General features: G+C 45.1%; 1 protein-coding gene across 2 annotated transcripts in view; it reads right to left on the bottom strand.

Annotated features, from left to right (window-relative positions):
* Positions 1-17,920, bottom strand: part of CACNA1C (calcium voltage-gated channel subunit alpha1 C) — a 1,657,037-nt gene that overhangs the window by 22,680 nt on the left and 1,616,437 nt on the right. For both annotated transcript variants that reach the window (XM_086952879.1, XM_086952878.1), the window contains one exon: positions 2,117-2,437. In XM_086952879.1, the coding sequence (XP_086809005.1) occupies positions 2,117-2,437 (321 nt within the window). The remainder of the gene's footprint in view (positions 1-2,116; positions 2,438-17,920) is intronic.

Here is a 17,920-nt window from a genome sequence, read left to right as displayed (position 1 = left end):
GTGATGAACAGAGTGAGCTAAAAAACGGTGATGGATCAAGCCCTGATCTGTTGACTGGGTAGGAGTGTTCTGCTTAATTCAGATACTCTGTCCATCACCACCCCCTTTTCTGAATCGTTTTGTCCACCATAAGCGTGGAAGGGTATGCTCAGACATGAGTCCCTTGCTCACTGCACCATCAGGATTCAAGCAAGCCGGGCCGAAGACGGCTGTAATGCCAGAAACCGGTCCCCGGAAGCTTGTTTCCTTTCCAGTAAAAGAATTGGCTTGGTAGTTTGGTCTGCCCTGTTCCCATGATGCACTGGGCCAGGGACAGACTAATTTGCATGTAGCCAGGTTCTGAGCTGGGATGGTGCAGTGAGCTAAAAAACGGTGATGGATCAAGCCCTGATCTGTTGACTGGGTAGGAGTGTTCTGCTTAATTCAGATACTCTGTCCATCACCACCCCCTTTTCTGAATCGTTTTGTCCACCATAAGCTTGGAAAGGTATGCTCAGACATGAGTCCCTTGCTCACTGCACCATCAGGATTCAAGCAAGCCGGGCCGAAGACGGCTGTAATGCCAGAAACCGGTCCCCGGAAGCTTGTTTCCTTTCCAGTAAAAGAATTGTCTTGGTAGTTTGGTCTGCCCTGTTCCCATGATGGACTGGGCCAGGGACAGACTAATTTGCATGTAGCCAGGTTCTGAGCTGGGATGGTGCAGTGAGCTAAAAAACGGTGATGGATCAAGCCCTGATCTGTTGACTGGGTAGGAGTGTTCTGCTTAATTCAGATACTCTGTCCATCACCACCCCCTTTTCTGAATCGTTTTGTCCACCATAAGCGTGGAAGGGTATGCTCAGACATGAGTCCCTTGCTCACTGCACCATCAGGATTCAAGCAAGCCGGGCCGAAGACGGCTGTAATGCCAGAAACCGGTCCCCGGAAGCTTGTTTCCTTTCCAGTAAAAGAATTGGCTTGGTAGTTTGGTCTGCCCTGTTCCCATGATGCACTGGGCCAGGGACAGACTAATTTGCATGTAGCCAGGTTCTGAGCTGGGATGGTGCAGTGAGCTAAAAAACGGTGATGGATCAAGCCCTGATTTGTTGACTGGGTAGGAGTGTTCTGCTTAATTAAGATACTCTGTCCATCACCACCCCATTTTCTGAATCATTTTTTAACATTGTGGCAGGTGCAGTTTGAAGCTGCACCCGCCGCAATGTTAAAGATTGAGGATGTGACCGCCACCCTGGCGGTCACATCCTAATCTGCACGGAGGGACCTCCGCAGCCCCTACGGACGGTTCCTCCTACTCTATGGTGGCGGACGGACTCAGGTCCGTCCGCCAGCATAATCGGCCCCTTCATTTTCTAAAGGACATAGATAGGCTATTTAACCCCTTGCATGCTCATGACGAGCTCAGCTCGTCATGAGCTACAGTGCTCCGGTGCTGATGACGAGCTTGACGAGCTGAGCTCGTCATGGCCATTAGAACGCTCGCAAGCTGGGATAATTCCTCTGCTGTGCTGAGCGTTCTATTGAAACAGGTGTGGCCGTGACCCCAACAGCCAAGGGGTTAAAACCTGGCTCAGGGCTATTATAGCCTATGGCATTATTTAAATACTGATTGATTATGTTACCACAGGACTCCCATCCCGATGATGGGGAATGATTCAGGCATGTGAATCTATGAAAGATACCCCAATACTGAATAGCCAGCAGGTTTCTCTCACTCCTCCTGGCCACGAATTATGCTCGTTCAGATAATTAGTGTAAGGAGTTGAACAACCCTGTTAGAGTAACTCTCATCTGTAGGGGGGCACTGCATGTAGATACTGGGTTGCTAAATATTAGTCAATTGAAGAATCAGTTTGCCATATGAGATATTGACTGATATCTGGAAGGAAGAAACCCCTACTATATTACACGTGTGTGTCCAGGTCTTTGTCTATAGAATGCTCCTAGAAGAAAAGATGCACAATCACATGGTCGATTAAAACCTGCGAACTGAACCATATTAGGTCATACCATGGGGTACTATTTGTGGTGTGCTATTAATGATTATATTGTGAAATAGTCAAGTACAGGGCAAAAGGCAAAAACACCAATAAAAAAACACATAGGTGAGATCTCTTACCGCTTCAACGAGGCTGCCAGCACTACCATGGAACTGTCGCCCACTCTCTTGAGCGTGGCTGGGTACTGTGAGGGACAGCGGCCTAGTTCTCCGAGTGTGGCAGTGCGTGCTGTCGGAATACCAGGAACTGCAGTTTATGGATGGGAAGCTGTTGTTGAGCTTTTCACTGGGCTCCACCCCATCAAGCCGCAGCGTTGGAATGGACTGCTGTGGCCAGCCGCGGTTACACGGCGTGGCCGGCGGTGTGGAGCACAACCGGGAAAACATCGTGGGAGAATGGCTTCTCCGTAGCAGGGGACTCAGGCCTGCGACCGCTAATGCCTGCACACACAGAAGACAGGAAAGAGGCACCTTGTGACTGAGCAAACTCTGAAGTATGACACAGTACTTTACAATGCTTTCTGAAATCACCTACAAGTTCACCCGTAAGAATAGCAATGCAAGCAAAGTTTTGTTTTCTCATGGAGTCTATGAAAAAAGTAGCCAGGGAGGCCAGTTTTATTTATTTCAATGATGTGAATCAAATTGGTGTTGAAGAGAGAATGTGCGACGCACAGAAACTAATAATTACAGCATAACAATGCCGGGAAACATATCTCAGGGAATAGGGGCCAGATGTAGGTAATCCCAATTTACCTATTCTTAAATACCGAATTTAACCGATTCAGTATTTAAGAATAGGTAAATGGGATGTAGATACATTTTCGGTAAAAATTACAGAATCGGTAAGATTCGGTATTTACCGAATCGGTATTTATCGATTCAGTAAATGCCATTCATTTCTATGGGCCTCCAGGCCCATAGGAATGAATGGCGATTACAGAATCGGTAAATACCGATTCGGTAAAATGGGGGAAACATTCAAGGGTGCCAGGGTGTCACTTTGACACCCTGTTGCACCCCTGAATCGTGCTTGTGTGCAGATGTGGCAAACATACATGCCCTAAGGGCATGTATGTCTGCGACATGGCACAGTTGAAAATGCACAAATTTGCATTTTCAAAGGTATTCCTTATTTACCACCAACTTATAGTTGGTGGTAAATAACAAATCCTAAAATGGGAAAAGCACTCATTTGAGTGCTCCCTACATTGCAAATTCGGAAAATTTACCAATTCGGTATTTTAAGGAATTGTTAATGTACCAGGGGCCAGATGTAGGAGACCAAATACCGGTCAGGCCGTTACCGACCGGTATTTGGCGATTGGGATGTAGGGGCATCATTTTACAGATTCAGTAAATTTACAGATTCTGTAAAATACCGAATCGGGAATTTAACCGATTCGGTAAAACCCAGAAGCAGGTGGGACTCTTCTGAGTCCCAAAGGCCTTACAGATTCGGTATTTTACCACCCAATCCAATTGGGTGGTAAAATACCGAATTCAGGTGTGCATGCACATCTGTGCATGCACACCTGTGCAATGTGACACACAGACATGCCCTTAGGGCATGTCTGTGTGCCACATGGCACACAAGTCCGGAATGGGGGTGCTAGAGGGTGTCAAAGTGACACCCCCTGCACCCTTGCAGGATTCGGTATTTACCAATTCGGTAAATACCGAATCGGTATTGCCCATTGATTCCTATGGGCTTCATGGCCCATAGGAATCAATGGGCAATACCGATTCGGTATTTACCGAATCGGTAAATACCGAATCCTACCGATTCGGTAATTCTCAATTTGGAATTACCTACATCTTCCCCCTTCATATTTACCGACTCTTAAATACCGAATCGGTATTTAAGAGTCGGTAAATATGATTTACCTACATCTGGCCCCAATTCCTTAAAATACCGAATCGGTAAATTACCGAATTTGCAATTTAGGCCACCTACATCCCAAATGCCCAATACGGGTTTGTAACGGCCGAAATTCGGTAATTTCGGCCGTTACCGACTAAGGACCAGTGTCACCTGTCGTAGACAATGCTGTTTCACTGAGACTGCTCGGGTTTTTCCTGAGTGGGGGCTATCTAGAGATGACCAGCAGTGATGGTTTTGCCACTAAGTCAAAACCATCAAAAAAACCTGTGTTGAGCCCACAACATGTTATGCCTCTTGTTGCATGGAAAGGGGTACATTTTACAGTATTCCCTTTATGTTGACCACTTCTTTAATTTATTAGTATTAGGATGAAATTAGTCGGACACCGGGTATTGTGAGGCTTTTAGGAACTCGTCATTAAAGATGAAAAAAAATAATAAGAGCCCAATTTATATTTTAGTGGTTTTTCTGCCAGGGCAACGAAGTAATTACTCCAGCTCCTTGACAGACGTGCCGCCGGCCAAATTTTGAAAGGTCTGCTGGCCTAGCATACATTCAAGCACTGACAGGAACCTCCGTCATGGACAGCTCCTTCAACATGAAAATTCCTAAAGTGGGATTTTCGTTTTGAAAATATAAAAATGCCCCCTTGCCATGGGAGTGTCTCTTATGGCGAGGGGACATTGATCACTTTTCTGTTTCCCTTACTGACAGGTTTTTCCTGGCAGTGCCGGGCATTAAAAAAAAGTACTACATGTTTCGCCATCCAAATTAGGTGGGAAGGACATACAACCAAACCACCGACGACCTGACCAAATTTGACCACGACGGAGAAGGAGCAATCTTCGCCATTGTCAAAGTATGGTCTGCCCAAATTTAGATCAGGTGGGCAAACCATTATGTTGGCTGGGAGGTAACAGAAATCAGGCTCTAAGTCATATAAATATATTATAAGGTCAGAGACGCTCTTGTGAAGGCAAGAACATGATCCAGAAACATGGGTTTGTGCCAGTATGGCAGTGTATCTTGACATGAGCCTTAGTGCCTAAAAACTACTTAGGTGGAGTCGAAGGTCCAGAGAGATACAGTCATCTGGTCCATCAAAATAGATGAATACGTTTCTATTACCAGCTTTATGGTAACTAAAGGCAGCAGTCTCACTTATCACTGCAAGTATGTGATGCAAACTACATGTTACCTCATCTCTTGTTCCATATTGAGAGACTGTCAAAAATGTTTTCCTGAAGTTGCAAATCCATCCCCCATTTTAAAAAGTTCCCTCCAAGCTAATTGATGAAAGCCCTTCTCGGGTATAATACAGGATGCGCCACATAAATGAGCCAATTATTTTCACTTTATAAAGATTTCCCTGTCTTTTAAATCCATTATCATACTGGCTGTGGAAAAATGTGTAGTCACCTTCAGCAAATGTACATTTTGCCCACCAATCCGATTTTTTTTCCTACTTCTGTTATCAGTGAGGAGCCTCCTGCTGGGTGCACATATGTAACTTCTTATGTCTGCCCTGGGCTAGAACATACCCCACACTGGGGTGAATGTATGACATTGTTCTGCATTCTGTCCATCAACTGTGGTTTTTGCACGAGCCTGGTCTCTCCACAGATTATCCTGTTGGTAAAGTTTGTGATATTCTAAGGAAGATCTCGTATAAGAAAAACAATTAATATTATGGACAGCATTTGTGCAATCGTGCTTTGCAGTGCCTTCTGAAGCCCATGATTAAATAACGTACAGCAAATCTTCTGGCTATTGGTACCGGTGTTTCTGCTTAACTCCTAAGTGATAATTAAGCAAGAGTTTACCAAGCATTACACGGTTACTAGACGAAGTTGTAGCGTGAAACAAGGTTTTATGGGGGAAAAAAGGTGCAGGGTACAGAACAAACCCGTGAATTTCTCTACTAGATCTGAACTGCCATTCTGAGATGGCACAAAAGGCCCATGTTGCAAATATCTTATTGATAAGTTTTGGCCAATGTTTGCAAACAATGGTGCTTTACCTTTCCTATTTCGGTCTCAAACGTGATTCAAAAAAGTTTGCTTGTAAACTGTTCCATCCCTTTGTCATGTATGGCAAAATCATCATAAACTTCCAAACGTTTACTCAAGTTTGACTAATAAAATGGAGTATTACAAATCTATAAATCAGTTAAATTAACGGAAAAACATATGGTTAACTCTATCTCTTCCTTTGTTCAAATATTCCCAAATAATTCACACATTTATTTTCAAAAGATCAACATGTGTTTAGGACTAGACAATTTTTGTTAGCTACCTTTGGGAGAAGTTCTATATTCCAGGTATAATTCCACAGTTGTACACAATTAGGTACAATTAATCCACTTTGGAATTAAATGTTTATTTTTATGATTTTTAAAGCACATGGCTGCCCTAATAGAGCGTCCTAGTGATAGAGAACTGGTAACAATAACAACTCCAGAGATAGTAAGCAAGCGGCCTGTACTAAAATAAACATGTCAAGATCGCATCACAAGGATTCTGGCGCCGCCAGAGAACTAAAGTATTGGAAAGTTTAGAGGCCAGCTACTGAAGGAATGGCCATCCTGTCTGGCTCTTCAAATTCTAGGGACATAGGCTATCCTTATGTCGGAGGACCTAATTACCCTAGAGGGAGTAAAGAGCTGGATGAGGTGTTGCAGATAGTGGGGGCCCGTATTGGCAAAGGCGTGAAGGGGCTTGGAATTTAAATCGCTTTGCAATTGGGAGCGAATGTAAACCAGTCAAATGGGCTGAGATGTAATGATGTTTGGGAATGTGCAACAGTAAGAAAGCCGCTGTGTTTTGTATTATTTGAAGCAGCCTTCACGTAGTCTGAGAGATGCCCAAATACAGATTGTTGGGGTAGTCCAGACATGACATAACGATGGCCTTGATGATGGTTCTTTGAGTGGCGGGAGGAAGAGCCCATAACACTTTCTAGAGGCACCGCAACACATCAAAACAACTTGCAGTCAGGTTCATTATGTGATGTTCCAAAGTCAGATTGCGGTAAAGCCAAACCCCCAGATTTTTCACTGCATGTTTAGGAATTGGAAAAGGACCCGACTTATCTGGCCACCATAAAGGTGACCTAAGGTTGGGCTGATTCCCCACCACCATCACTTGGTCTTTCCACTTTGGAGTCTCAAAAAGGTGAGACCCATCCAATATGCCACAGCCATTAAACTAGTTCTCAATTTCTATGAGCTGTTACCTGAGCCGTGAATAAAGTCACCAACTGGGTATCTTCTGCATGGGATACCAGCAAAAGTTCAAACCTTCTACATTGTCAGCCAAATGGTGGATGTAAATGTTAAAAAGTGTGGGGCTTAAGGATGAACCATGGGGAAGAAATGCGTTACATACCTGTAACTGCAGTTATCCAGTATTGGTGTCTTTCATAGATTCACATGCCTGAATCATTCCCCGTCGTCGAGAGGGGAGTCCCCGGTAATTAGAAAAGTAATGTCCCATAGACATACATAGAGAAAAGTAGGCCTAAGGGCCTTGCCTTAGTAGCCTATCTATGTCCTTTTGTAAAAAGGACCAAACTCTAGAAGGTAGCCAATCAGCTACCACCTCCCTCTAGAACCTTCCTGCCAGGAGCCTCAGTCTCTCAGATGTGCGTACGCACCAAGGTAGGTAGGCGTAATATGTGATATAGAGAGAGAGATGAGACCTTCCTGGGGAGGCGGGAGGGTTGCATGTGAATCAATGAAAGACACCAATACTGGGTAACTGCAGTTACAGGTAAGTAACGCATTTCTTATCCAGTATTATGGGTGTCTTTCATAGATTCACATGCCTGAATCAGAGTAGCGAGCAATACATTATGCACATTTGTGATGAGACAGTATAAGCAGTCTGAGATAATACATATCATACGACTAGCAACCATCAACAAGTAAATATAATAAATAAGAAAATGTGCATACCAACGAAGGATGGAGGGAAGGAGGAAGGCTCATCTCACTGGAATAGATGGCGAAGTACAGCCTGGCCTACAGCTGCATCCTGCATCAGTTCCGTATTCAGGCAGTAGTGCCTGGTGAACGTGTGTGGCGACTTCCAGGTCGCTGCCCTGCAAATGTCCAGAATTGGCACTCCAGCGAACAGTGCCGCCGATGTGGACACAGCTCTTGTGGAGTGAGCTCGAACTGTGGACTGTAGCGGTCGTCCAGCTTTATCATGGCAAAAGGCAATTGCAGAGGATATCCATATTGAAATGCTTTGTTTGGAAAGTGACATGCCTTTTCTTGGTCTGCTGAAGGCAATGAAAAGTTGATTCGTTTTCCTGATATGTTTTGTTTTGTCTAGGTAGAATTTAAGACATCTTTTTAGGTCTAAAGAGTGAAGGGATCGTTCAGCTGCAGAACTAGGATTAGGGAAGAATGATCAGAGGACTAGTGGTTCATTTAAGTGGAAGTCCGAAGGGGCCTTAGGAATAAAGCGTGGATTAGTCCTTAAAATCACTCTATCTTCTCTGAACTGCATGAAGGGATCTTGAATGGTAAGAGATTGCAGCTCGCTGACCCTTTTCGCTGAAGTCAAGGCTAAAAGTAGTGCTGTTTTCCATGAGATGTATTTGATATCAGCCCTATGGATGGGCTCAAAGGGATGTTTCATTAATTGGTTGAGTACCACATTAAGGTGCCATGTTGGTGGAACTCTGCGTGGTCTAGGAAAGGATCTGTAGAGCCCTTTCAGGAATTGCTTAATTAATCTGTGGGACCATAGAAATGTTCCTTTTGATGTTCTTGTGAAGCGGGAGATGGCTGCCAAATGAACTCTGATAGAGGCATGGGCAAGTCCAGATTGTGCCAAATTTTAAAATTATGGTAGGAGCTGTTGCGGAGTGATCTGAAAGGGATGGAGCTCGTTGTCCATACACCAAACGCAAAAGCGTTTCCATTTTAGTGAATACGTTTTATTTGTGCTGTCAGCTCTTGCATTTGCTAGGGCATTCTTGCACTCCTGCGGAATGTTTAGTTGAGAGAAGTACTCAGGAGCCATGCCGATAATCTGAGGGATTTCAGATTCGGGTGGAGTACTTGGCCTTTGGACATCGTGAGTAGGGATGGCGACGAAGGTCCGTGAACCAGTGCTGCCTCAGCCAGAACGGGCAATGAGAATCAGTGTGCAGTGCTCCGTCTTCATTTTCCGAATGACTCTTGTTAGTAGGGGAAATGGCGGAAATGCGTACGCAAACACGTTGCGCCATGCGATGGAAGATGCATTTCCTAGTGACCGCGATTGGGGATGCCAACTTGCAAAGTTGCGGCATTTGGCGTTCTCCCTGGTGGCAAATAGATCGATCTGCGGTCTCCCCCATGTTGAGAAAATGTCGTTTAGAACATTTTGTTTGAGTTCCCATTCGTGGGACAGGGACCTCTGTCTGCTCAGAGCGTCCGCTATGACATTGTCCTTGCCCGGGACATAGTCTGCCGTGAGCTTGATGTTGTGGAGTACTAGCCAGTTCCAAATTTTTTGTGATTCGCGAGATAATGTCAGCGAACGTGTTCCTCCCTTCTTGTTTAAGTAGTGCATTGTGGTTGTGTTGTCCGTTCTCACAAGCACTGCTGAGTTTTTGATGCGCAGGAGGAAAGCCTGGAGAGATAGGAAAACTGCCCTCAGTTCTAGGAGATTCATGTGGAGTTTCCTCTCTTGGTCTGTCCACTTGCCACTGATTTGCAACTCTTGAATGACTGCCCCCCATCCTTCTAGAGAGGTGTCTGTAGTTATGACATGTGGAGTTGGAGGTAGCAGGAACGTTAGTCCTTGTGATAGGTTGGTGGAAGTCTTCCACCAGCGTAAGGCCTTGGTGATTTGTGGAGTAATCACGATGTGATCCTCGAAAGAGTCTGTACATTGAGTCCACTGTTTGGTCAGTGCCTCCTGGAGTGGGCGCATTCTGAGCCGACAGTGAGGAATGAGTAGTATACACGAGGACATCATCCCTAGAAGGGACTTGAAAGTACAGACTCGGATGGTGTTCTTTGAGGACACTGCGGTGGCCACAGCGATTAGTTTCTGTTTCCTTTCCTGCGATGGGAATGCTGTTGAAGATGTCGTATTTAGAGTTGCCCCTAGAAAAGTTATAATTTTAGAGGGTTGTAAGGTTGACTTTCCGTGATTGAGTGTCAGTCCCAGTTTGTCGAAAATATTGAGACAGGCGTTGGAAGACATTTTGACATCATAGATGGTGCTTTCACTAGCCAGTCGTCCAGGTAGGGGAAAACCTGGTGGCCTTGCTGACGTAGGTAAGCTGACACTGGAGAGAGGCACTTTGTGAAAACGCGAGGCGCCGATTTGAGGCCGAATGGGAGGACACAGAATTGGTAGTGCTGTCCTGCTACCGCAAATCGTAGGTATTTCCTGTGGCGCCTGTGTATTTGGATGTGGTAATATGCATCTTGGAGGTCCAAGGACGTCATAAAGTCTCCTTCCTCTAGAGATCCTAATATTTCCTGAAGGGTTACCATCCGAAACGATTGGCTCTTTAGGAATGAATTGAGTGCCCTGAGATCTAGTATGGGCCTCCATTTCTTTCTTTTCTGTTGTATCAGAAAGAATTGGGAATAAAATCCCATCCCTTTTTGAGCTGATGGGACTCGTTCTAATGCCCCTTTCTTTAGCATTGATGAAATCTCTTGAAGGAGTAATCGCAGGTGTGAGTGTTGGATTTTGCGAGGAGGAGTTGTTGGAGGGATTGAAATGAATTCCAATGAGTGGCTGTATTGGATTAATTGGATCACCCATCGATCTGTTGGTATTGATTTCCAATTGTGGAGGAAGTGTGTTATTTTGCCTCCAATTTTGAAAGAATGAGATGGTGGAGGGACTGGCTGTTGGAAACTGTCATTGGCGTCCGCCTGTTGGTTTCCTTTGGTTTCTTCCTCTGAAATTTGACTTCCCGTAGGAGGTCTGGCGACCTTGTTGCTGTTGCCGCTGCTGGTATTGTGATCGGCCCTGATTATATGAGTATGAGGGTTTTCCCTGGTATGATCCTCTGTAAGAGGGCTGACCTCTGCCTCTATGTCCTCGAAAGGACTGGTTACTGAACTGTAAGGTGCCTAGAGCTCGTGCAGTATCTGTGTCTTTTTTGATTGCCTGTAGGGCCTCGTCAATTTTTTCACCAAATAGATGCTGTCCGTCATAGGGCATATCCAATACTTTAGTTTGGATTTCTTGGCGGAAGGATGTTGCTTTGAGCCACCCTTGTCTCCTTAAGACTGCTGCACCTGTCAGTTGCCTGAATCCTGTCATTGCGACATCTACTGCGCAATCGATGATCTCCGATGCTGACATTTGACCTTCCTTTAGGAGGGATTGGACTTCCTCCTTCGAGTCTTCTGATATTTCTGTTAGGTATGGGACAATGTCTTCCCACAATTGTCTGTTGTATCTGCCTATCAACGCAATGGCGTTAGCTATTTTGACAGTCATGGCGGACGTAGTTGAAAAGCGTTTGCCTATGCTGTCTAATTTCCTGCCCTCCTTGTCTGGTGGTGCTGACAGTGGGGAGGATGGATTTCTAGAATTCTTTTGGGCCGCTTGTGTGACTACAGAATCTGGTTTGGGATGTGCATTAAGGCAGGTAGCTGCTGTTGTTGGTGCCTTATACTTTTTATCCAGTCTGGGCACCACTATAGAGACCGATGCTGGCGTTTGCATCAATTGCTGACCTTGTTCCCATATGTGTTCTATTATGGGAATAGATCTGGTTGTCTTCCTGATCGGATCTTTAAAATCATAAAGAAAACAGTCTGTTTCTTGTGATTCTACAGCCATGTGGAATCTTGTGGCTGCTCTTTCCACTAAGTTGTGGAATCCACCAATGTCCACTGGGGGGGATTCTGAAGTCTGAGGTTCAGGTGTGGCTGGAGAATGAGCAATATAGTCCTCATCATCTTTGTGAAATGAGAGATCATCTCGTACCTCCCCTTCCTCTGGTTCCTCACCGTCGTCATCCGAGGATTGAACATTATGAACTGGTTCTCTCTCTTGAGGAAGATCCAGAGGTGGTGGTCTTGTCTTTGGAGATGGATGCGGCTTGGATGATAATGGAGATTTCTCTTTTGAAGGTGCCGCTGGATATTCAGGGAAACGTTTCTTGTAGTCTTTGATCAAGAATTGGAGATCTGAGACAATAGAAACTGGAAGGCAAACCATAGGAGTGACCTGTTGTTGGACCTGTGTATGTACGGCCTCTTCCGTAAAGACCACATCATCCTCATCTGTGCTCTGGCACTTTACAATGAGATCTGAAGGACTTGTAGCTTGTTCATAGTGGTCGTCTTCAGATTCATCACTTTGTAGGAGACAAGATGGGAGCAATCCTTGTACTCTACTTGGGGATGTTAGTTCTGGCGTAATCTGATTCTTTTCATTCTGTTTTGGGGGAATTAAATCTGATTTTTTCCACAGCGTCGACGATGTCGTCAACGACTGTGTCGTCGATGGTGCAGACGCCGATTGCTTCCCAAGTGTCGACGATGAGGTCGTCGGCGGTTCTTTCATCGACTGTTCCTTAGTCAACGGTTCCTTCGTCGACGGTATCTTCGTCGTCGACTGTGTTGTCGTCGACGGTACCTTTGTCGTCGACGGTGAGGTCGTCGACAGAGTCTTCGTCGTCGACGGTGTAGTCGTCGACGGCGCCTTTGTTGACAGCGTGCTCGACGCGAAATCTTTGACGTCGACGATGCTTTTACCGTCGTCGATGTCTTCATCGATGATGCGCTGGGTGTCAATGGCGTCTTAGTCGGCGGTGCAGGCGTCGACAGTTTATGTTTCGTCGTCGACGACGATGCCGCCGACGGAACTTTAAGCAACGTCGATTGCTTTTTTATAAGTATAATCGATGACAGTGGCTTACCCGCCGTCGACGATTGAGTTATAGTCGTCGTCGATGCGGAGTCTGACGATGCCATCGTCGTTGAGACTGTGGTCATCGATGTGGAGACATAGGCTGTCTTTCGTGAAGAAAGCGTCGACAAACTCGACGTCGATGACTGCGATGGCTTTCTGAAGGTGGGAACTTCCTTCTCAGACGTGACAGATTTTACCTCAGAAGACTTAGTGGTAGTCTTTTTAGGAGGAACGTCTGTAGGGCCAGGGGAAGCAACCCTTGGCCTCTTCAAGGTCAGTTTTTAGGAAACTGAAGCCATTTCTCCGTCTTCTGAAGATACTGCATCATCTCTGTTTTTTAGTCTGTTTAACCAGAGAAGCAGTCTTCCTTCCCTGTCTTTAAGTGTCTTTGTAGAGAATGTTCTACATATTCTACATTCTTTAGCAGAATGATCAGGATAAAGACAGTAGAGGCAAGTTTCATGCTTGTCATCGACGTGCAGTCTTTTCTTACCACAGGATGAACAGGCTCTGAAAAGTCCCCTCTTCTGATGATCAGCCATTGTTGTTATTAGAAGAAATATCCAAATTCTGTGAGCAAAGGAGATAAATCCTGGAAACCTGAGGAGAACTCAGGTGGAGACTCCCTAGCACAACGTGCGGTAGAAAATCTGAGAGACTGAGGCTCCTGGCAGGAAGGTTCTAGAGGGAGGTGGTAGCTGATTGACTACCTTCTAGAGTTTGGTCCTTTTTACAAAAGGACATAGATAGGCTATTAAGGCAAGGCCCTTAGGCCTACTTTTCTCTATGTATGTCTATAGGACATTACTTTTCTAATTACCGGGGACTCCCCTCTCGACGACGGGGAATGATTCAGGCATGTGAATCTATGAAAAACACCCATAATACTGGATAACACTGAAAGTCATTGAATTAGCAGTAGAAAGATAAGGAATAAAAGATCTTGAAAGAACAGCACTACAAAAAGAAAGCATACCACTCCAGGGCGTTAGTGCAAATACCGTAATCCAGAAGTCTTTGTAACAGTGAGTAGCGGCATACCATGTCAAAAGTGGTACTTGCAAATAACATGCCATTTATGTGGTTACCTAAAGCTTTTGATGGAAGAGAAAGAAGGGAAATTGGTTTTGGAATGATCCAATGACTTTTTTCCAAGAATCGGATAAGCACTGCATGTTTCCACAATTGTTGGACCTTTGCAGACGAGGAAGGAGTCTAAGTGGTGAGGTCTAACTTGGATTTGACTATAGAGAAACTTTCTTTAGAAGAGCTCTCAATTTTCGTTGCATAAAATTCTGATTGGCCTTGCCTAATAGCTTTCTGATACGTTTTGATTGCAGTGTGATCTTGCATCTTATAAGTAGGATCATATTTTTTCACAACACAGCGTCAGTCCGCAGAACACTCGCTGGGGTACATCGACACGGAACTCCATGCATTTACTCTGGAAACCGTATCAAGGTTAAAACCTTCAGAGCTACTAAGTGGGAGGGCAACACCTTGTGATTGATAGTGGTCTACATGGAGATTAATACAATTTTGACAAGATTATAATTCTATGCTTACCAATTTAATGATGAAAATAGGGCAGCTCATTTTGTATTCTGATGAGACCACTTCCTGCGGGTACTTATCAAGTCTATTCTTACCATATGGTTGATGTCAACTTAACAGGACATGGAGGTCTTACATAAGATCTTAGGAATACAAGAAAGTCATGGGGCAATTTCCCCCAGTATGACAAAACACGTGTTGGCTAAAACCTTTGGGACTGTCGCAAGAAGAGGTCAAAGTACCAAACATTAAAGCAACACTCCTTTTGTATACTGTATGATATCTAAAGTGTGTGGATAAGTTACTTACCTGTAACCCCAGTTCTCTTCCAGGGGTATCCTCATCAAAGTCATAAGCACTGAATATTCCCGCCCATGTGCGGGGACCCCGGAAATAATAAAAAATTATATATGGAAACCATAGATGTACAGCTCTACATATATATATATATATATATATATATATATATATATATATATACATACATATATCATTTTTTCCCATACTAATGAAGCTCCCAAATGGAGGCTAAACAATGTAATTGCATACATAAAGACTGTCTTTGCCAATACATAAAAACACAAGGGTGAAGTAGCACTTGAACTCTGTTTTTTAATGAGTAAAACACTCATTAATAGCAAAGAAAAAGACCTGCAAATACTTAGAAATTGTTAGCCTACAGGCCTACATTAGCCTGCATTGCAAACAATAGCATGGAAAATGAAAGCATTTTCAACCACAAAACAACTGGCACCGTGCCTTTAAGCCAGCCATGACCTCCAGCTTCCCATCCCTGCCTCAGGGGTGACAGTTAGGTCAGCTATTCTTTGCATAACCCTGAAGATCAGGGCCCAAAGATATCCTTTAACCTTTCAGAAATATTCTCATTTGTCTGGGGAGTTGGGTGGGTTGTTTATGACTTTGATGAGGATACCCCTGGAAGAGAACTCGGATTACAGGTAAGTAACTTATCCTTCTCTTCCAGGAGATCCTAATCAATAGTCATAAGCACTGAACAGAATAGCTAGCCCATCAACCACCTGCAGACAAATGAGAAATAGAAAGATACAACCCACAACAACCGAAAACTCAGCTGTTGAACAGATTTCTCAAGGAGGCTTGCCCTACTTGAGTGTCTGCTCTAGTATCTGAGTCAAGACAGTAATGTCTTGTGAATGTGTGTACTGATCTCCAAGTTGCCGCTTTACAGATCTCAGGGAGTGGTACTTTATTGAGGAAATCAGTTGTGGCTGCTTTTCCTCTTGTGAAGTGAGCTTTGGGAGCAGACAAGAGTGGTTTTCCTGCTAACTGGTAAGCTAACTTAGTGCAAGAAACAATCTATCTAGAGATTGACCTTTTTGTGGCTGGGAAACCCGTTCTAACTGAACCAGACTTTCTCAAAGACTTCGACCTTTTGTAGATAAAAATTCAAAACCCTTTTAAGGTCTAATGAATGTAGCGCCTTCTCCGCTGGAGAGGAGGGGTTAGGAAAAAAGGTCAAGAGAGAAATAGTTTGGTTGACATGAAAATCAGACATCACCTTCGGAAGGATGGATGTGTTTGAAGCACCACCCTATTGAGATGGAAGACCAGATAGGGTTCTTTAGAGCAGAGAGCCTGTATCTCACTCACCCTACGAGCCGAGGTGATAGCCACCCAGAACAAAACCTTCCACGTAAGGTGTTGCAAGGTTGCCTTGTGTATAGGCTCAAAGGGTGGATATGGCCGCCAGGTGCACGTTAATGGAGGAGAATTTCAAGCCTGCTCTGGCTAGGTGAAGTAAACATGGTAAGATGTCCTCTTCCTGCCCCCTGGTGGAACTACACTTATTCTGCACACACCATATATAGAAGCGCTTCCATTTGCAAGCATAGGAGTGCCTGGTGGAAGGTCTCCTTGCCTCTTTTAATATGGGCATGCAGTCTTGGGGTAGACCTAGATGCCAAACTGGAGGACCTCAAGAGCCATGCTGCCAAGTTCAATGATGGAAGGTTGGGATGATGAATCCTCCCGTTCATCTTGGACAGCAGGTCCGGTCTGCACGGCAGCCTCTTGTGAGGCTTCAGTGATATGTGAAGAAGGTCCGGGTACCACCACTGCCTCTGCCATTACGGAGCAATCAGGATCATTGTGGTGTCCGAGCATGACAGTTTGGCAATCACTTACGGGATGAGAGGCAGGGGTGGAAAAGCGTGCACAAATGCCCCTGACCAGTTGATCAAAAGGGCATTCCCCCTCAATCCTGGTCGGTAGTATGTCGAGGCGAAGTCTTGGCATTTTTTGTTTTCCTCGTCTGCGAACAGGTCTATGCTTGGATGGCCCCAAGCTTGGAAGATGTCGTCGAGCACTTCGTCGCTGAGAACCCAATCCTGCTGCTCTGCGAAGTGACGACTGAAAGCGTCCGCTTGAGAATTCTGCTACCCGGCAGATGAACGGCTGTGATGAATAGCTTCCTCGCCAGCAGCCAGTTCCAAAGGGACTGTGCCTCCAATGACAGAGTCCTCGATTGCGTTCCCCCATGCTTGTTCAGGTAGTACATTGTGGTGGTATTGTCCATTTGTACTAGGATGGAACTCGCCTGAATCGAAGGGAGGAACGCCTTGAGAGCCAAATGAGCGGTCCTGAGCTCTAGCTTGTTGATATGGTACAATTACACTTTTGAGGACCATAAGCCTTGCGTCTGAAGAGAGACCATGTGGGCTCCCCATCCTCGGAGAGATGGGTCTGTGATCAGAGTCTGAGATGGAGGAGCTTGATGGAATGGAACTCCTCCTTCCAGGTTGACCCTCTTCATCCACCACAAAATTAATACTTTGGCAGCATGGGATAGGCAGATCTTGTCTTCCCAGCGAGATGACCTCTGATCCCACTTGTCCTCCAGATCCTGCTGAAGAGGACGCATTTTTAATCTGGCATTAGGCACCAGAAAAATGCAGGATGCCATCGATCCGAGTACAGATGCTATCTGACGCACTGACGACGAGTTGCATTTCTGAATCTTTCTGCATTTCTGAATGAGGGATAACTGTCTCTCCTCCGAACGAAACACTTTTTCTTGTTGGGTGTCTATCAGCGCTCCCAGATAGTGAATTTTTTGGGTGGGCTGTTGCGTTGACTTTTGATCATTCAAGTGCAGGCCTAGTTTATGATAGAGTCGTAGACACTGATGGAAATGGTTCTTCACCCTCTGGGGAGTAGGGCCTTTGATCACCAGTCATCTAGATAAGGATAGACGAATATGCCCTTGCGTCGCAGAGCAGCTGCTACCACTGCCATGCACTTTGTGAACACCCTGGGAGCTGACTTTAGCCCGAAGGGCAGTACTTTGAATTGATAGTGGGATGTCCCGACTACAAATCGCAGATATTGCCGGTGATGTTGACTTATCGGTATATGAAAGTAGGCATCCTGCAGATCCATCGAACACATCCAATCCCCTTTGCGGAGGTGAGGATATATTTGTTGGAGAGCCAGCATGCAAAACCTTTGTCGTTTGATGGTCTTGTTGAGTGCTCTTAGATCTAAAATGGGTCGGTATTCCGACTTCTGACCTTTTATCTTCATCAGGAAGTATCTGGAATACACTCCTCGACCTTT

This window comes from Lissotriton vulgaris, chromosome 1_2, assembly GCF_964263255.1.
Source record: "Lissotriton vulgaris chromosome 1_2, aLisVul1.2, whole genome shotgun sequence".
Taxonomy (NCBI): domain Eukaryota; kingdom Metazoa; phylum Chordata; class Amphibia; order Caudata; family Salamandridae; genus Lissotriton; species Lissotriton vulgaris.
Note: the sequence above shows the minus strand (reverse complement) of the source record. Positions and strands in the feature narration are given on the sequence as shown.